This window comes from Patagioenas fasciata, chromosome 5 (genome assembly GCF_037038585.1).
Source record: "Patagioenas fasciata isolate bPatFas1 chromosome 5, bPatFas1.hap1, whole genome shotgun sequence".
NCBI lineage: Eukaryota > Metazoa > Chordata > Aves > Columbiformes > Columbidae > Patagioenas > Patagioenas fasciata.
In genome coordinates, this window is record NC_092524.1 from 63,435,835 (window position 1) to 63,455,249 (window position 19,415).

Below are 19,415 nucleotides of genomic sequence, written 5' to 3' on the forward strand. Positions count from 1 at the left end.
GTCTAAGTGAAGAGACTAAATAATAGCTTGTGAATCTGCAGTTCAAGTGTCTGTCTCAATAAGGCGGTGCAGGGCCATCGCATGTAAATAATCCAGTCCCTGAACTACTGGCTACCACAGAAGAAGGAAATTTCTCATAATTGTGCTGCAAAATTTCATCCTTTTAAAAACTGAACCACACGTTTCAAGGAAAAATTGTATTATTTTTATCCAGCACAGAGATATTTTGCTGAAAACCTTCCAAACTAGCATTAATATTTGGAATTTCTCCTCTTAGCAAGGATGAAAATACTAATGCTTTGGTTTTCTTCCACTCTTTAATCATCCATTATTTTTTCATTCATTCTTATTGACTCTGATAAGGTCAGGATTTCATCCTAAATATTCCTCCCAATGCTAATGATTAGCATGTACAGATAGTCCTATAGTAAAATGATACCACTTCTTTACCATGAGTTAATTTTATTTCAAGATACTGACATCCCAACTGTATATTTGATGTTTGCACATCTAAGAACTACTTTCCCAATCATGATAAAGCAATGATAAAAATTAATATATAGAAAAAGATAAAATGAAATTAACTGGTAGATATTTTAAATAACAGCATTTCTCTTTGCTATACTTATTTCACAATGAGTCACAATTTAGGCTAGCTATATCCAAGAACAAAATAAGACCTGATGGAAATTAAAAAACAACAACAACAAAAAAAAAGTAAATGAAATACATTAAAGATTTCAGAGTAACTTCCTTCAAAAGCAAAATTTCTGCAACTTTCAGACTGGAGTAAGTCATGCCTCCTTATTGCTTTGCTAATCCTTTGGAAAAAGAGGGTTGACATTAAAATCAATAATCATATTCATCTTCAGGCATCAAAGCACTTCTCAAAATAAGTCAGTAAAATAATCTTCTCAGAAATGGTGCAACGAAGGCATCAAGATGAAGGGGGAATTGTTAGTGACAGAACCAGGAATTACAGCCCAGGTCTCCGGTCACCCAGTTAAGGCACTTCTGTGCTAAATATCCCACTTGGACAAATGAGTTAGGCTTCTTAGGCTGCAATTTCAAAGTGATTTACTTAGCAATGTGAAACCACGCCACTCAACACAGATACCACGTCTGCTAGTTGCTCTGATTACAGTCAGCTTCTGCCATCAGTCTGGACACCACAGTGCTCCGGCTGTGAAGCCTGTTTCGGGGATTTCTCAGAGACAGCAAACTCAGGCCACCTGTCAGGTTGGAGAGATCACTGTCTTTTCTTTCTTGTTCTTGTTCTTTCTCTTCCTCTTCCTCATCCTCCTCCGTCATCCCAACAGGCTTGCTCATCAATGATTTTAACTCACTACCATGAGCTCCAATGATGCCCACCCTGTTAGAAAACATCATGTTAATCTGCTTGAAACAATGAAGTAAAGGAAAACAGCAGAAAGGAGATTTGTAATGTTTTCTAGGTAAATCAGCAAGGAACCTTGCCTCCTTTAGCAGAGAATAGTGGCTCTCCCCTAGGGAAAAATAAATAACCATGCTTATACCCTCAGCACCTTGCACATCACGTCATGTTTCTGTCTGTTTTGTGAACGCACTCAACATAAATTGCAGACGTCCAAGCGAATCTCAGCGCTCCCTGGAAAGGTCGGCCCTATTACACGTGAATTACGTGACTCTCTGCATAAGTTGCAAAGCCAAAATGCTCAGGATGTGCCCAGCTTCCACAGCATGCACCAAACAATTACATGTGCATTTGTAGAAAATTTCACACCCCACAAATACTGGACTCACTGGTCATGTGTTGGAGCTAGGTCCAAACATTTTGCATGTACAGTACTGTAGCATTCATTAGGTTCTCAGAACCCTGGAAGATCCAGACAAACGAAGGCAATTCTCAAATTCTAATTTCCAGGCTGAAAAAGAAGGCTAATGGGAGAAAATCTTACAGGGAACCTTACATGCACTTCAACAAAGTGAAACTGATTCACAGTGGTCCTTTTTATGAGATATGGCAGTACTGTAGTGATACTGTTGTTAATCATGGCTGGAGGGGAAATGGAATTCCTCTGTACAGCATACCCAGGCTTGAGAGATTTTATTTTTACCATCAATCAGAAGAAAAGGTTCTATTTATATTGCAATGGAAAATATATTTTAAAACTACAATATAGCAACAAAGTTACTTTTTCAGAATAAAGTACATCAGTAATGTCTGACCAGAACATTACTACAAACTAAAAGTCAAGAAGAAATAAGAAATATGAATGAATCATGAGAGGGAAAATCCTATTTTGCTTTTGAGAGGTTTTGATTAATTTCTGTTCAAATTTGTGTTAAAGCATATTTCCTCTTCCCAAAAAACTTTTGAGTTTTAACAAAGCGCTATGATGGACCATAGCTGCTTTGCCATCAGTTAACCAGCAGTGTTATCTCTGCAAGTTTTGGGGTCTCTCAGGTCTCCCAGGACCTACACTCCTGTTCCTCTCTAACTCCCGTGTAGACCAAATCCTCAGTCCAATGGTCCCTCTCCCAGGGAGGAAGAGCTAGATGTCCGCCATCCTTCCTCACAGCACTACCAAATCTACTTCTGCTGCGAAATAGCCTCTTACTTGGTATTGAACAATTCGGAGAAGTCTGATGGGCCATCATATGTGCCAGGTTGAGGGTCTTTGTCCTGAGAGTCGTGTTTCTGGAAGAGGTGTTGCGCACCATCCTTCGTCAAGGGCAGCACTGTGCGGAGCATCGGCGAGTGCTCGTTAATCATGCTGCTTATGGAATGGTGCTTGGGACAGACTTTTCTTGAAAGAAAACAAATAAAGGTGTTACCTCGGTGTATTAGAACAGGGCAGGTTCCCTAAGGACTCACCAGTACGTCAAATGTGTACCTCGGAGATGGCAATTGCGCTGTATTTTCAGCAGCGGTCCGATCTCCTGCTTTCTGCAAGTCAACATATTTCCCATCTTTTAAAGCGGGATTGAACATGTCGGAGAAAAGAAGCCTGCCGATTTCTTCTCGAATCAGTTGGAAGTGCTTCCGTCTGAACACAAGCCAAGCCACGTAGCTGGAGAAGTTGTAGAAGCCCTAAATTGAAAACACAGAGCCCCTTTTCACTGGGAAAAGGCCCAGAGGCCCACTGTGCCCCAGAGCGCAGGCTGGTGTGACTCCATTAAGACACCAGCAACCATTTGGCATCAAATTTTACCATGCAGCAGTGAAGATTTGAAAGGACTGTTTTTTTAAAGGTGTGAAGACAGACGAGGCTAGAAACAGATGGTTTTTATCTTGCTCAACTCTGGCCAGTTTGGCTTAGTCTTACTGCTGGAAGCTGAGGAGACAACCTCAGATCACCACCCAGTTTCCCTCAATAATCAATGGAAATAGACTGGTGAGATGAGTCATTCTGTGGGGGTTCCTATCACACACATCTATCTCAAAAAGCAACAATTCGCCCTCTGGCTGAGCTCCTCTTTTCTGTGATGGCTGTCAAGGCAGCCCAGGGGCATGGTCTGACTGGACAGCTGTTGTCTGGGCAGCTGCAGGTAGACAAGATGATCCCCACCCTCGATGATGGCATTATGATCACAGAAACTATTACTACCAAATATGAACTCATCGCATCCCACCTCCGCATGTCTGCTTGCTGATTAAAAAAATAATAATCTAGCTTTTCGCTCGTATTTAACATTTGTGATCCCTAGCATAAGCTGGATCAACTCCAAATAAATCAAATCTCTAAGTCTGTTCTTGAAAGTATAGCATCTCTTGGACTGCTGTGTATCCTTGGAATTGAATCTACAGTTCCCCTTTTCCAAGTAATGGTTTCCCAGTTTATGAAGTACAAGGTATAATTTGGGCCCAGCTGGTTTGTATTCATTTGCTGAAGCCCCGCTACATAGCGAGTTTCACAAATGGATGATGGAGCAGTATGTTGCAGGCCAGAAGAGCTTTTTGGCATCTAGAAACATCACCAAGGGCAATGGAAATAAAAGAAGGCTGTAAAATTTCTTACCTACAGAGGCGAAACTATGAGCCCAGTGATGAGAAGAAGTCTATAGACCAGACTTCCCAGAGGGACCTCAGGCTGTGGTGGGAACTGCCTGGGGTCCAAAAGCCACAGAGGGACTGAAACTCCCCAGCTCTAAGGGGAAAAGGCTTGGGCTGAAGGGCAAAGAGACGCTATTTTACAGGGACATCTAGGCCCTAGAGGTAAAATTTTACTCTAGGTACTCTTCCCTGCAAGTAAACTACTGGGGGAATCAAAATGGAAAGGAGCATTTGGATGTGCAAGGGAGGGACATGCTCTGGGCTGACGCTCAGTCACACTCTCCATTTATCTTTGTGTCTTTCTTACCTCAAAGAAGGTCCGGTCTTTCTTCCATGATGTTTTTCTCCTAAGGCAGTGAACAAGAGCACAAAATTAATAGCAGCAGTTGTCCTTTCAGTCCTCTGAAGAGAGCACTGAATATGACTCACGGGGCTATGCCAAGCTGGCATTTCACCAGCCCAATAAAGTTGTTGCTGGTAGATCCTCATTACTGGCTTGCGGAGACCCACTGTCTAAGAGAAAAGCAGGATTTCTGCTTTGCCTCAGAAGGAGAAAATGCAGAATATTGTATGGCTGAGCTAATTAAATCTAACAAAGAACAAAGCTGGATGTGATGAGCAGGCGAGGCTCCCCTGCTATGCTATCTAGACTGAGCTCCCTGAATGGGCCTCTCAAAAGTGGTCAGCACTGATCTAACCCAGTTCCCACTGAAGTCAACAAAAAACTCTTCCTGACATCACTGGAAGAGCAACAAGCAGAGTTACCAAGGGCACAAAGCCAGGCCAGTGCTGAGACAATAAATTTGAAAACCAGGAAGGAGATGCCTGATGTATCTCCAAGAAGAAACGTAAAACATGCCCAAGAATAACAAAGGGCCTTTGTTAAAGGAGAAGCAATTTGCCCAGTGGAAGCCTGAGAGATGCTCTGGCCACCCACTTAAGCCCGGGGATTCTCACGCAAAGCCAAATGACTGTCCATCACGGAAATGGCCATTAAAGCAGAGGGTGATGCACACATCTCAGCAGCCACTCACTTCTCCTGGAGACGGTACAGCTCATCCTCTTGGAAATGAAAGCAAATTTTCCCTGCTAGCCTACAGAATCCCACAGATCTGGCTCGGTCCTCCCAGATGCACAGGAACGCCTGTCTCTACATCAACTCACCAGCTCCTGAAATGTCCCTTGTCTTCCTGATAATATCAAGTGTTACACACATCTAGGGTATCCCTAGCTGCCGTCACACCAGAAACATCAATGCGGGGCAGACCATGAAGATAACACCTTTCAGCCCTATAGCTCTGTTTACCATCTTCTGACTTTTTTTCTTTTCTTTTTTTATCAAGAAGACCATGTATCTCCCTACCGGGCTCTCACCAGCCATAATCCAACTTTGTGCAAGCAAAAAGAAGCTTGACTCTGCAAGCATGGCATGGCTGTGTTTTCCAAAGTAGAACTCCCAGAATGACTCTGATGTTTTTGATTCCTTATGAATTCCGGTAAAGCGCAGTATTCTGTCTTCAGAATACTAGAGCAGAGAAGCCTGAAGTGACACCAGCTTCTTAAACCTAAATATGAAACCCAACTTTTAACTTTTAAACCCCACCTTTTAACATTATACAGCTGGTGCAGAGGAATGTATGTGGAGGCCAGAAAAGGAAAATAACACTAATAGAGTGAAATAAGGCCAGGGATCTTCACCCTTCTTTCTCCCAGTGCTTTGTTCCCTCTAGTGAGGTATTAAACTAAGAGACCTGCTTGAAATAAAGTTTCCTAAAATAAGTGTCAAACTAGGAGGCAACTCCCATGTCTAGGGCACAGCTGATAATTACCTAGGAAAATACGGAAAGGGCCAGGAAAACATCAAACTTGCAAGAAGATTCAGGACAGGACTTGTGAGAAACATGAAAGAGTGAGCAAAAAGCATCGTGTCTTCTAGCAATACAGTAATATTGATTATCAGAGCTGGGGGGGAAGGGGGGGTGAGTTCATGTATAAAAGAGGAGAGCACAGCCAAGGGCAGACAGTGCAGTAAGTGTGGGGCTTGGATGCAAAATGAGAGTGGCTTCAAACATCTACAAGAACTACTGTTAGGCATAGGGGTACACGGGGGAGAAATGGCTCCTGTTCCATTTGGCAGCTCCCTCTGCCGCAGCCATGAGTCTAGTTGCCCACGGATTAAGCCAGCTTCAAGGATCAGTAAGGCTGGGTTGACTATATTTGCACCACTGATGCACGCAGCTTTGGGAACATGCTGTATTTTTCCCATTATGACAAATGCCCATAAGGAAACTGGCACCACAGAAAGGTTGCACAACCCCCATCAACTTAAAAGGAGAAAGCCAGACACACCTATTCCTTCCTCAGCGTTGGAGGCACAAAAGGACTAATGCTAACATACACAAATAACAGGTCTGGAGGAACTCTCTCAAATTCCAGTCTGGGATAGTATCAAGATTAGATTTTAATGTTGCACTTTACAAATCATGTAAATTGTTAAGATTAAGATGTTCTCTACCCAAGCCTCCCTTTTTAAAATTTCAGAGGAAACCTTTACATGAAGAATCAATAATTCCATATGAACATATACAAACATTTGGCAGATCTGGAATGAAAGCACTTTACCAACATAGTGTAACATTTCATTAAAACGTTGCTATGGTGAATTGGAGTGAAAAGCAAAAACTTCAACACCATCATGAACCCATAGCTGGGTTCTAAAAGAATCTAGTAAAACCGGAGGTGGTACACTATCAATAGTTTCCCATCTTTTTAATCTAAACATTTTTCAAGTTGAAAAAATTCATCAAAAGTATACCTCCCCACAGTTTCTATTTTGACAAAGGACCTTTTACATCCAAGAACACGTGTGCTCAAAAAATTCCTAACCATTTTTGGTAATTGAGAGTGTTAATCAGTTCTGTCCCTAAGCTCTTGTTTTTGGCAGTTCATATAATGGTCTGGAAGGATCCAGATAACATTGAAGGGAAAACTGTGTCAGCCTGGAAAAGAAGATATCTATATAATTTCAGTATGGTATGGGAAGTACCATATATTATAACATGTTCAGCATTAGCCCAATTCTGAAGCCAGCTGTAGTCAGCTACCACCACCCTGCTATGAGTAACTCACTGAGGTCTCCACACAGCACCTTACACAACAAAGGCTTTAAGACACAGCTCCTTTCCAGCCTTTGTGTTCTCACAGCCTGGACACCAGCATCCCAACCCACTGCCAGCCTCTAACCCTCACTGTGACGGAAATATTAAACAGAGTTTCTTGTTTCAGCTCTCTGCTCTCACTCCCATGTTGCTGGTTTTTTTGCCACTAGACCTCTTGCTTGTCTCTAATCCTGCACATTTCCATCCACCAGAAAATACAAGTGAGTGAAGAGGCAGCAGAGCCCACTGCTCGGATATATGACAGGCTGTTTTATCCAGTTGCTTCCAGTTCTGGGATCCAAGTAATTTTCTGTGAGAAGTTCCTCCAACCGAGTCTCATAAATGCAGACATTAGGGCCATACAACAGAAATAATGAAATGCTGTCACCAACCTCCCTGTCCAACCAGTGAGGAGGTTAAGAGGATGTCTTTGCTCAGCAGGAACGTGGGAGGGAACAGGGATTTGGCACAGACGGCTTCTCCCAGGAGTTCCCGGTGAAACAGCGATGTGCCAGGACGCAGAGGGAACACCTTAATTCTTAGGGTCCAGCACTTTGTGGGATGGGGCAAACTGAAATGAAAGCTCTGCTGGGACAGCAATTTCAGCTCCCGTTTGACTCCATCATTTCACAGGTTTCCTTCTCTTGATTAGAAGGAAAGCAAGGTTCCACCACCCCAGCCAGGAGCAAAGTTGCCTGGAGCTGCGTTGCAGGAAGGCAGGTGAATGTTTGTGACTCCTCTGGGAGACTGGCAGCAGTTTCACACCACCTGACTCAAAAAATTTGCCTGAAACTGCTCTGAGAAGATCCCATGGGACTGGGGTGCTGGGTGGGGACTGCCAGCTCCTTTCTACTGCGGAAAGAAAACATTGTGCAGGAACACACATAGCTGAGGAAAGAGTCCCTGACACTAGCGCAGTGTATGATGTCCCTGTCATTACGTTCTCCTTCCACCAACCATTTTTTGTGGTGCTTAGTTGCCAGGCCAGGTTAAACCACAACACCTTCATCTCCTGTTTAAACTCCCCTTTTCTTGTCCTCACAATTCCCTTGGTTTATCTGCCTATAAGAACACCCTCCCATCCTCTCCTGCCTTCTTCAATTTCTTTTTCAATTCCCACTATGGGAATTAAATAATACCTTTCCGTTCATTGCTGGGACCATTGCATCTAAAGAGTAGTTGATCTCCACCACTCTGAAAAAGCCATGTATTGTCTTCCTCGCTCAGAGATAGGAGTCCTGCACTTTCGATGCTCAAGCACAACCTCTTCTTCTGTCTACTCCCTTCACTTGCTGCCCTTCAGGAACATGGTCTCCTTCATTTGCTGAATTAGTTGGATGCTATCTCAGACTTGGCATAAGAGAAAATCTATGCAGGGATCAGTGGCAACCAGCAAGTGCATAATCATTTGGTTTCAAGATTTAGTAAGTGGAAGTGGCAGGGGTAAGACCCAGGGCTGGCACTGATTTGTGCCCTGTTGGCTTTCATGTTGAACCCATCAAAGTTTCCTGCTCTGTTTATCTAGCAAGGTTTCCGCATACCAGGGCTGCATCTTTCCAGTCTGGTATCCAGCGCTCTGCTGCAACTTGTTGTGGCCTGTTCAGCTGGCAACAGTTCACCACAGACACTTTTGGAGTTAGTTAACAGGCACTGCAGGGACATCAGGACACTTATGTGTCTTGTGGTCCCTTAGCCCTCTGCGACTCTTGGCTCACAAGACATTTGTTACCCTGGATATTCACTTATGTCACTCGACAGGGGCCTTGGCCCTGGGCTGCTGTGGTCCTTGACATAGTGAAGGTCCCCAGAAGGGAAAGGTTTCCTTGGCTTACTTTCCACCAGGCGTGTGCTGATGCTGTGCCATGCCTCGTCTGAGGACAAAGTTACAGTACACCTCGGCAAGGTGAATCCTGGACACCGCCAACTGCGTCAACACATCCTCCATTTCTTTGTTCCCACCTATTACCATAGTCCTGTTTAAAACAAAAAGGGAAAAAAGTTTTCAGGGAAGGTTGTTTGGACAGAAGGGATGCTAGAAAGAGTGACTGTTCCCGAGAAGTGAGCGTGGTTTTCAGACACATAAACCAAGGCCGTGTGACACCACTGCCAGGGGACCCCTCTGCAGCAAGGCTGGGCTCCGACGCTTCCAGCACAGTGTGGCGATGCCGCTGGGAACACAAGGCCTGGGGCTTAGGCACAGACAGACTCTCTTGCTCCACACAGCTTATAAGCTGCATGCCCACAACCCGTCAGGTTGCTGTCTTTGATCCTGCATAGCTTATGAACCCTTTTTGCAGCCTACATAAAAGTCCTGGGGGTGCATTTAGGTACCTCCATGTGCAGGCTCTGTCACCAGCAGCCCGGAGCGGCGGGTCTGGCTCGTTCACAGACAGCACTTAACTTCTCTTCAAAAAGGCACACGAAGTGCTTTTGGGACTGCCTCTACTACACAGGAACGGCTGACACCACAAGCCTGTATTTTAAACCATTTCAGATCAAACGCTAAGGAAATGCCCAACCAAAGAGCTTTCTATTTCCTCTGCTTCCCCTGTAATCCACCCGACTGTCTGCCTGTGCCTGGGAGCGCTGCCGGCCTGAAAGTTACCAGCCTCCTTCCACGCTCAGCACAGTTGTTGGGTTTTTTATCTGTCCTATCCCTGATGGCCTCCAGCTCTAAAGCTTCCTACACAACCCACTTTAATAAATTAGGACAATTACTCTAGGCTTCTCAAGGATAATGGCTAATAAAATTCAGCAGATTTTCGTCAAAAGACATGAAAGGGCTCGAAGCAGAAACAGACAGAAACTAAAGGGGAAAGAAAATGCAGGGCAGAAATAATAGCCCTTGTTCCAGTCATGTCTCATCCACCACTGCTGAGTTTTTGTTCTTAGAATCACATATTTCAGAGGTGAATACTCCCAAGCTGTCTCTGGTTGCAGAATGCCTCATGGCCACTGCTTTGGAGAACTGGTCAGTTGTTTGTGAAGTTAGTTACAAAACCTTCCTGAACTTAGAAGCAGCTGGGAAAGCCTCAGGCTTGGATTTACAAAGAATCAGTACAGCATCAACAAAATATAAAGTCACAAGAAGTCAAAGATGTCCAGATTCATCCTGACTTTCTTGCATGGCAACCCTTTCAATACTTTATTTTTCAAAGAAGGTTAAATGCACGGAAGTAATGCCTTCTGAAGCCAGGATGGTCTTAGATGTTCTGTTGAGGCACTGTGGACACTGATAATTCTACATGGTCTAGGTTCAAGACAGTCTCCCTCTGAACATCACTCACAGACAGTCCAAATGGCAGGAACCCCAAAACACGCCAACTAAGAGCAGAAATAACCAGCTTTGTTTTCTGTGTTACTACATTTATCACACAGGGTCTGCAAGAAGAGCAGCTTCAGGACTGCACAGCCATTGGATGTGTCTGTCATGTAGGAACATCAGGCTGATAAAGGACTAGGCGGGTCACCAAGCCCTGTCTCCAAGGAGTCTGTCTGCCCGTTTAACTGGGAGCAAATTACAGGTGCCACTAGCAAGAATCACGAAGTGGTACCGGCATGTCTTGCCTCTAGTCTGTCTCTACTTGTGGCACATAGCCAGTATTACACAGGAAAGCAAAAACCCTCTGAAACTAAATTATATCTTGGAGGAAGGGGGAGTGAGTTTTCTTCTTGAGCAGGGCAGTAGCAACAGCCCTGAGCATGGGATTTATGTGGGATAGATATAGGAAAACAAATGGCTATGCAGTCTTCTTTCACATTTTCCCAAATACATCAACATATCACAAACCCAAAGGTTCTTATCACAAATGTAATTTTGTCTTTGTGACTCTATTATGTAGTTATAAAATCCCTTTCACAAGATCATGGAGCACCACCTTCAGAAAAATGTAGTTTTCTTGCCTGTCCCCACTACTTTGTAGTGGAAGACAATTCCAGAACTTTACTCAACAGAAGGGAAAAGACAGTCCTTGCTACATTTGATTTGAAGTATAGCACATACCAAGTTGGGAGTTAGGACAGGTCGATAACAAAGGAAATGGGAGATCTTGAACAGGGAAAGAAGTCACGATGTCAGAAAGATCTTCACACTATGATTAATATCTCCCTGCTCCTCCAAGTCAGCCGATGTGATTTTATTTTCCTTCCTTATATTTATACTTCAGCAGATCAATATCCTGAATTCCTGCTTCTGCATGTTAAGTGTCTCCTTTTAGAGCTTCTCTGAAGTTACACTGCATGCAGGCAATCCTGACAAGCAAGCCACTTCCCTTCTGGGGAGGTAATGAATCTCAATAAAACAGTATTGTAGAAGTGGAGTACATGTTTCTCACCAAAAGGCAGGAGTCACTTTGGGAGCACGGCATGCCAGAACACACTGAAAAGTCTCTCCTGGCAGGGTTTATCCAGCGCTTATAGCTGATGCCTACTAATAAGAGCACCTTTGATGCAGGGAACATAACCCTATATTGCAATAGGTCCTAACTCCTCTTTGTTTTAGTCTGGTTCTGTATTTGCCACACCAGTAGATGATGTGAGCCATTTTGATATGTCATGGCCCATGGAGTGGCTTCCTTCTCCTTTACCAGCCAAGAGTGAGGGGATCATTTCATAATTTACAGCCCAGAGCACCTCAACTACTTCTGTGACCTTTGTGTATGAAACTACACTGATGGTTTTCTTTATTTATTAATTATTCCTTGCACAATGAGAGAAACTTCTGGCAATCTGTGGATGTAGGACAAATCAGTTCCTTAAGACCAGCAGTCCTCCAACAGTCTTTTCTTCAATCCAGGTTAATCAGCCCCTCTTTATATTGAGGCTTCAAGAATTGTGAAGCAAGTGTTTAATTGTTAAGTAGGTGTTTTAAGAACATGGTGAATCAATGCTCAGAGACTATTATAGACTCCAGAAAATCACTGAAGTTTCTTACAATCATGGTTTTTAACTTTGCATTGCTTTCTCTCAAGGCATATAACCCTCTAACACAGCAGCTCCTAAACTATTCCCCTGGCATATCCACTTGCACTCTGCAAGGTAGCAAGTGTGGTCACACACCCTTATTTGGGAACTGCTTTCCTAGCATATATTCCTCGTGTTGTAACATGTTCCTAGCACCTAAGACTCATCTGAACCTGCTTGGCAAAGTATTTAGAAATGGAGTCTTAAAGCGATGTGACCCACAGAACAAATTCACACCCAGCAGATTCAGTTGTGACTATTTGGTGCTCTGTATTGCATGCAGAAATGACTGGTTGCTAATGTTATTACTGGGAAATGGCATTAAGGGATGGTAATTCAATCCAGGGCACTCACATAGATTTAATGTTGGTGGTAGTAGTAATGGTTTATTCAAATTGCAGGATTACCTTGAGGATCCAAATTACTTGGTGACCCCATTGCAGCAGGACTGGATCCAGCCACCACCATGAAAGGGAGATGTGGTGATGCCATGCCACATGAACAGCAGTACACACCTTTCAGGGCAAGGCTGGGGCAAAGCAGGGTTCAAACCCTCACAGAAAATCTGTCTCTACATAGTCAGAGGAGCCTATACCCTGGAGAGCACAGAGGGCAAGAGTATGGGGTACATAAACAGTGAGATCAAGGGTTTTTTCTCCTTAGCCTTCCACGTAGGTACTGGGCCAACATGCAATCTTTGCTTAAGCAAGCAGTCTTTGCTCATATGCACAATTATTCCAACATGAAAGACTGCCCTGTGATTCCAGATTTGCTGGGGCAACCTCTGGGTACTTAGACACCTGAAGTCTTCTACTCACGAAGTCAAGGATCTGCATTTCTTTTCCATGGCAATTTTTCCCAGGTAGAAAGATAGGTAGAGGAGTAGGGCCATGAGGAACTCATCCAGTTTCTCATTCCTAAATGGAAGGTAGAAAGGTCACTATGAAGTCTACAGATTTGCAGATATGGACACCACTATGAAAAAGAACAAAGTCTCTGCTCAAGGGCCTGCATTATATCAAATATTTGCTCTATGGCTGAGACCTATTCATAGCAAGCACTCTGCCCCACACCAAGACTTGGAAGGCTTTTAGAAAACTACTAATAGAGTCATTCACATTTAAATGAAAAGGCGGATAACTCAGACACCACTCCTCTTCTGAAAGGCCAGTATGGGTAAGGCTCAACAATGTCGACAGGTACATTGCTAAATCAAAGGCAACGCAGCCAGTAAATGGCCCTGGTGATCTCAGGGCTGTGCCTCTGAGATACAACGCTCTGCCTGCTGCCTCCTCCGTTTTAGCCTGCAGAGAAGTGATGCTGGTGAGTGACAGCAGCAAATCATGAACCCTCTATCTCTGAGAGGAACAGCAGCAGCACAGGGAGGCAGCTCAGACTCCCAGGTATGTGAGCACTCCCTGTGCACGCAGTTGTTGTGGATGCACTGGCTAACATGGAATTTAACTTAGGGTAAGACAGATAACAACCTCTTTATATTCAGGCCCAAGTTCTTGGCTTCTTTTAGATAACAGAGTGGAAGACTTTCAAACATGTGATAGGAGTTTTTCTCTGCGCATGTCAAAGATGAAATGCATTTGGTATTGTTTCCTACCGAACCCCACAGGCAGGAGATTTTAAATCTCTGATATTTCATATTCTGCTTCTCTATTCCCTCCACTACCAGCTACACACACATAATTCTCAAAACAAACTCTAAATTACATACCTCATAACCACTGCAAATGATAACATGAGATGTGACTTATTTGCTTGATTCAAAAGCAAAGCAGCATCTGAAAACATAAAAAGGAGACAAAGAATGTTTCCTCAAAAAATGCTACTGTTAGTAGGAACAGCTTTCTCACTTGTATGAGTGACGCCTTGCTGATATGGAACACCAGCAATTACTCACATTTGACATCATCCAAAGTCACATACTCATGTGGTTCCCACTTGGACAGCATATACAGTTTTTCTTCTCTGTCAGCCAGCCTTTTTTCAGGGAGTGTTGCACTGCAGTCATCTTGGAAGATGCTAGTGGTTGGCCAATACATAACATTTAAGGACACTGTGCTAATTCCAGTCTGAGAATATTATCTACCTGGTATGAAGTCACTTCATTGCAGTCAGTTTCAAAGGGACAGGCAGTGAAATGTGTTTGGCAGATGTCCTGAACTAACATTCAACTATTAGAATCACAAAACAGGCTGGGGATGTTGAGAGAAATAGGACATTTCACCTGTAAGGTTGCGTCTGAAGTTGCTCTTTTAGTTGCTAATATAATAAATTGTGACTGTGTTATTTAGATCAAAGAAGTTTTCAGTAATGGATGAAAGTCAGCTATACCGTGTTGTGAATTTATAAAATTAATAATAATAATAATAATAATAACAATAATAATACTTTAATCTTTGAAGTGCCTTACACAGATGAATTAATTACCTCACAATACTCTTTAGGGTAGATGAGAATTATTACCTCATTCTGAGCGATCTGGAAACAGCAACAAAGATGCTGAATGACTTTACCATGTCATACCAGGCTAGTGCCGGAGCTAGCATTCAACAGCAGGCATGTCTGGCTCTGTTTTTATGTTCAGACCACTCATCCACCCCGTTGAAATGGCAACTGGCTTCCTGATTCATGTGTTTTGTTCAGACATGATCCTCAGACAATGGAGGAAAATATTCCCACCCAAATCATCTTGTTTCTTTCTGAGCCAGGCTAGTCGAATTGCAGTACCTCTTTAATGTCTTGACATGTATTTCCTGAAAGTGAATATTTTTTCCGTTCTTAAGGGTTTCCTCAGTTGCTGTATTGGAGCTGAAATATAGAATATGAGCATGAAGTAGCATGAATTTAAGTTATTAGAGGTCAACATCCCATGATCCAAAGGCATGTCTATTTTGGCCTCTGACACTAAGAAAACTTTTAGGTTGTGGTTGATGTCCACATGAGACATTGCTTTCAAGAATGCAGAAGCAAAAAGGGGCTTCCCTGGGGCTTCCTGCTCCGTCTCCTGCTACGATACAGACTGAGCCATATAACCCCTTCAAGCAATCGGTGTCTCAAGTGGCTTTAGGAGGATTTTGCATGTAAAGTGCTCCATTCCAGAGCTTTTCTTTGAGATGGCTGAGGGAAGACAGGCAGAGGTCACTGGGAAACTGGTTCCATTCCCTGAAGAGCTACCGGGCAGAGTCAGCAGCGTTCCCAAGCCCAAGGCAGAAGCTGGCTGGAGCTGCTGAGACACAGACCATGAAAGGCACCTGCAGCAGCCGTGTCACCAGGGGAGAGGTGAGCAGCAGCTCCACAGTGACAAAGGCGTGGAAAATGCCCGGCAGCGCGGGCAGGCAGCAGCGGGCAGCCTGTGACCGACCCACCGCCGCCGCGATCCACCGCGCTTCCTGCCCTGCGCTTGAGAAGACAGTGGGGGACATGTAGTTTGGGTGTTGTTTTTTTTGCCCCAATAGTTTAAATGATAAAGTCTTAATCCACAGCTTCTGCAGAAATTCAAAGCACGGTTACGTGCACTTTGTCTCCCACAGAGCTGCAGTTTCCCTAGAGGTCTGCAGTCCTCCAGCGCTCACCATTGCACAGGGTCATACATAACACTGGAAAGAGGGAACGTCAGTCCGTGGACTCAGTGGATGCCCACCAAGAGACACCTGGGGTGGCATTTGGCCTTGATGTCCAGCGCTGCTGCTCCAGTGTATGGTACACACTTCTGACGCAGGGCAGGACCCACCACACTCTCTTTCAGCCGCCCCTCTGTAGTGGGTTCAGCCTGAGAGCAGTGTGGAAACCATGCATATTTCTCATTTTCTCCATTAACATGATGGGGTAAATGCCACAGAGCAACTGTTACAGAGCTCCAGTCTCAATCAAAAATAAATAATAATAATAATAATAAAATTGTCCTGCTCTTCACCTTTAGGCAAAACAACATTAGACTCTGACTTTACCTTACTTGGAACTGCTGTTTCAAGGCCTAAACCTGCCTAATTTGCAACTAAATATCATCGTTTTACCTTGCAAATTCAAGCGTGTTAGTATCATCTTTCCAGTACCACACACCCGGAGTTAGCTTTATCGTCTGCAAGAAAACAGCATGTAGAGTACATGTCATAAATCTGTGTTCAAGTTCTAAGCCCAACAAAGCATTTATAATGCAAGCACTCTGCATATGAGCCACTTTCTATCTTCCTCCAGCCTGCTCTTCACCCAGATGTTGTTTGTGGGTGATCTATTTGAATAGAAGTTCTCTGAGATTCAAGGTTGCCAGCATAAGAAAGAAAGATGTATCTGTCCTTTTAAATGTATTTCAGGTTATGAATAAATAATTTAAAGTCTGCAAATGGAGCCATGCATTAAACAACACATTGCTTTTATTTGTTTTGTTTTTTCAATAATGTTTATGTAATTGTAGAGACTAAGTATCAGGAGAAAGGAAACCTTTGTTTAAAAATGGAATATGTTATGCACTTCTGTGATAGTCTGACAACTTTAAATAAACACCAGATGATAGACCCTTCAGGGGAATCTGGATAAAACTTCTAGTAACAGTATTTTGCAATATCTACTTTTTTTTTTAATCCTTTTAATAAATCCCCTGGAAATAAAAAAGATCTATTAGTCCTTAATTAAGAAGGGAGACTTGCAAACTGCAAACTATTATTTGCAGGTCACCTTTAAAGCAAAATGACTCTTATTGCTGAAATCCTTCTGCCTACAAATTTAAATCAAGTGAAATTTCAAGGCTTTCTGTGACTTTTTGCCAGGTACCGCTCAGCCAGAGGGCCACAAGGCTCTCACAAATTCTTTTTCAACCAAACTTGGTAGTAAAGTGCTGGATACAGAACACGTGAAGAATTTCAGTGAGCAGCCCATGAGATGGTTATACCAAAGAGAGGAATATTAGGAAACCATGGCTCTAGTCCTTTGGCAAAAGAGTGGTTATTTCAACTTGCCTGTTCTAGTCTTTGGCTCCAGCTTTCTAATCCTGGTTTAAAACTCTCAGAAGAAAAAGGCCATGCAAATGCTATGCCTTTATGTTACACACAAGGGATTATGAAGCAGGAAAGAAAAACAGAAAAACAGAAAAATTAAATTGAAAAATAGTAAAATAAGGGAGAAAAAAATAGAAAAAATAGAAAAGGTGGTAGTGTGGCAGAGCAAGGCCTACCAACGCATCACAGGAAGGAGAAACACCTCTCCTGCATCTTCAAAACACATCTCAGCTGTTCCTCACTAACACAAATGGCTCAATGACTGTCCCCAGCACCCTGCTCCCTGGCTGGGGCACAGGGACAGGTCCCACCCCTGCCCACCCCACGGGCCCTCCCGTGGTCCCCGGGAGCTGCTGCAGAGACAAACGTGACCAGCAGCAACAAGATGGAGCTGGGAAAGGTGGGGAGACTCACGGTGAGCATGGCGCCTGCTTGGGACACGGCCAGGAGCCCTGGGGCTGAGGCAGGCACTGTTTATGGCCGTATCCTGGTGACAGCCCGATGTCCCCTGGGAACCGCAGATCCCAGCACACAAATCCCGCCCCCCGCCCGGCCTGCCATGTGGACTGGGACTAATGTCTGTGCGCTCTGCTCCTTCCCAGCTCTGCTAAGCAGCTTCCCTGAGTAACATTTGAGTCCAAATGGGGAAATTAAGTGCCTTCCATGCAATAACATCTCCGCAGACGCTGATTTGGGCCTCCTGCATTGTCTGACGGTCAGGAGCTGCACAAGTTTTCCTGGTTACTGGCCCAGGACCAGCAGCAGTGAAGGCAGCTGCTCCAATCCCTCTCTTACTGATGGGTGTACAGTGCTCTGAATGTTGAACATACTTTAGCGTGGCACTTAGCAAGGTTTAAATGTACACCTACCAGGTTACAAGCCTCCAGTGACGAGGCATAGGTCCCTATGCGAGCAGCCAGCTCAAGATTTGCAAGTTGCTCCTAGAAATAATTCACTTAAGGGCCTGATTTTGAGGGAGGGATTTTGACCATTGAGATACCATGAAGCATTTTTTTTGCAAGCAGGAAATCTCTCATACTAGGCGTTCACGGTCGATCAGTGTCATGTGTAACTGGTACTGCTCAGATTGCACTCAAAATTGGTACAAATTACATCGACAAAAGCACTTTTTGCCGATACAAGTCAAACCCCCGTGAAGGGTGAGGTTTCATGTTACAGTTAATCCAGCCTAATAGCTAGTTGTTGATGGAAGAGGCATTCCTGCTCCCATCAAAGTTTTCCCGTCATTTATCTCTGTGTTGATTCTTTATCTTCTCTGTTCCCCACAGCAAGCTCCTTAAACTGTCAAAAATAGTAATCCAGCAAAAATAAATGAAAAGCTTTCTGTTGAGTTAGCATTTTACATCAGTTTATGGTACAGTCAGAGAAGGGCCAGCAGAGATGCAGGTAAAGATAAGGGGACGGGGGCAGGGGGAGGACCACACCTCTCAAGAGACCAGGTCAGCTATAATGTGAAAAACAGCCACAATGTGGAAAAATTTTACCAATATAGCTGCACTAGGTCAGTATGTACTTTGAAAAGATGAGAATACCTGACCTAAGACTTTCAGACAGGTCAGTTCGGTAGGACAGAAGGAGTATTTCCTATGCTTTCAGCTCTTAAAGATGGCATCCTTCGTTTTTGCAAGAGTTTCTAACTTGAGAAAATACTCCTGAAAGCAACACTGAGATGCTCATGACCACATGGAAGAAGAAACAGACAACACAATGTGGGAAAAGAAAAATGCCATATAACAACCTGCCCCTAACTTCTCCCCATTTCCATAGCCTTCCAAGCAATGCAACCTTTCTTCTGTAGCTACTCTTTAAAGATTTATTCATGCAAACACAATCAGTCCATGGACAGCTAAGCAAGAATCTCAAATCATCCTGAAAATTCAGCTCTGGCTCTGTTCTCTACAGCCAACTTTTTTTTTTGACAATCATATTGTGTATGTTGTGTTTCCAGTTGCTATTGCAGGCTGCCAAGTACATATCTATGACTTGGCAGCCAAGTTACATATTTAAGAGGATGAGAGAAGCAGGATTGGGAACGACCTCAGATCTCACCCACAGCAGCCAGGCAGCACTACAGAAATAGGCTCCTCATCAGGGTCAAGTGGGAGGTATGGAACCTATGGTTCATCAACTCATTTTACAGAGGCTGCCAACAGTCTCAGGAGACCAACGGCCCGTCTCGGCTCCAGGAAAAGTTGTGCCAAAAGAACTGGCAAAAGTAAAGGACATGTTGCA

At 43.8% G+C, this 19,415-nt stretch overlaps 1 protein-coding gene across 1 annotated transcript; it reads right to left on the reverse strand.

Annotated features, from left to right (window-relative positions):
- Nucleotides 1–17,686, reverse strand: PPP1R36 (protein phosphatase 1 regulatory subunit 36). The gene is made up of 11 exons (XM_071809725.1): nt 17,577–17,686; nt 16,185–16,249; nt 14,899–14,979; nt 14,069–14,190; nt 13,883–13,949; nt 12,975–13,073; nt 9,027–9,167; nt 4,344–4,383; nt 2,877–3,073; nt 2,601–2,789; nt 1–1,372 (listed from the first exon to the last, which is right to left on the reverse strand). The coding sequence occupies exons 1-11, from the start codon at nt 17,583–17,585 to the stop codon at nt 1,126–1,128; spliced, it is 1,257 nt and encodes a 418-aa protein (XP_071665826.1). The 5' UTR covers nt 17,586–17,686; the 3' UTR covers nt 1–1,125.
- Nucleotides 17,687–19,415: the final 1,729 nt, after the last annotated feature.

Excerpts from the sequence above, each read along its gene's own strand:
- PPP1R36 (XM_071809725.1), bottom strand. Across the intron at positions 14,980-16,184 it reads AACACGCTTGAATTTGCAAG|CTCCAATACAGCAACTGAGG; the intron begins GTAAAACGATGA and ends TCTATATTTCAG. Across the intron at positions 4,384-9,026 it reads CAGCACACGCCTGGTGGAAA|GAGAAAAACATCATGGAAGA; the intron begins GTAAGCCAAGGA and ends TCACTGCCTTAG.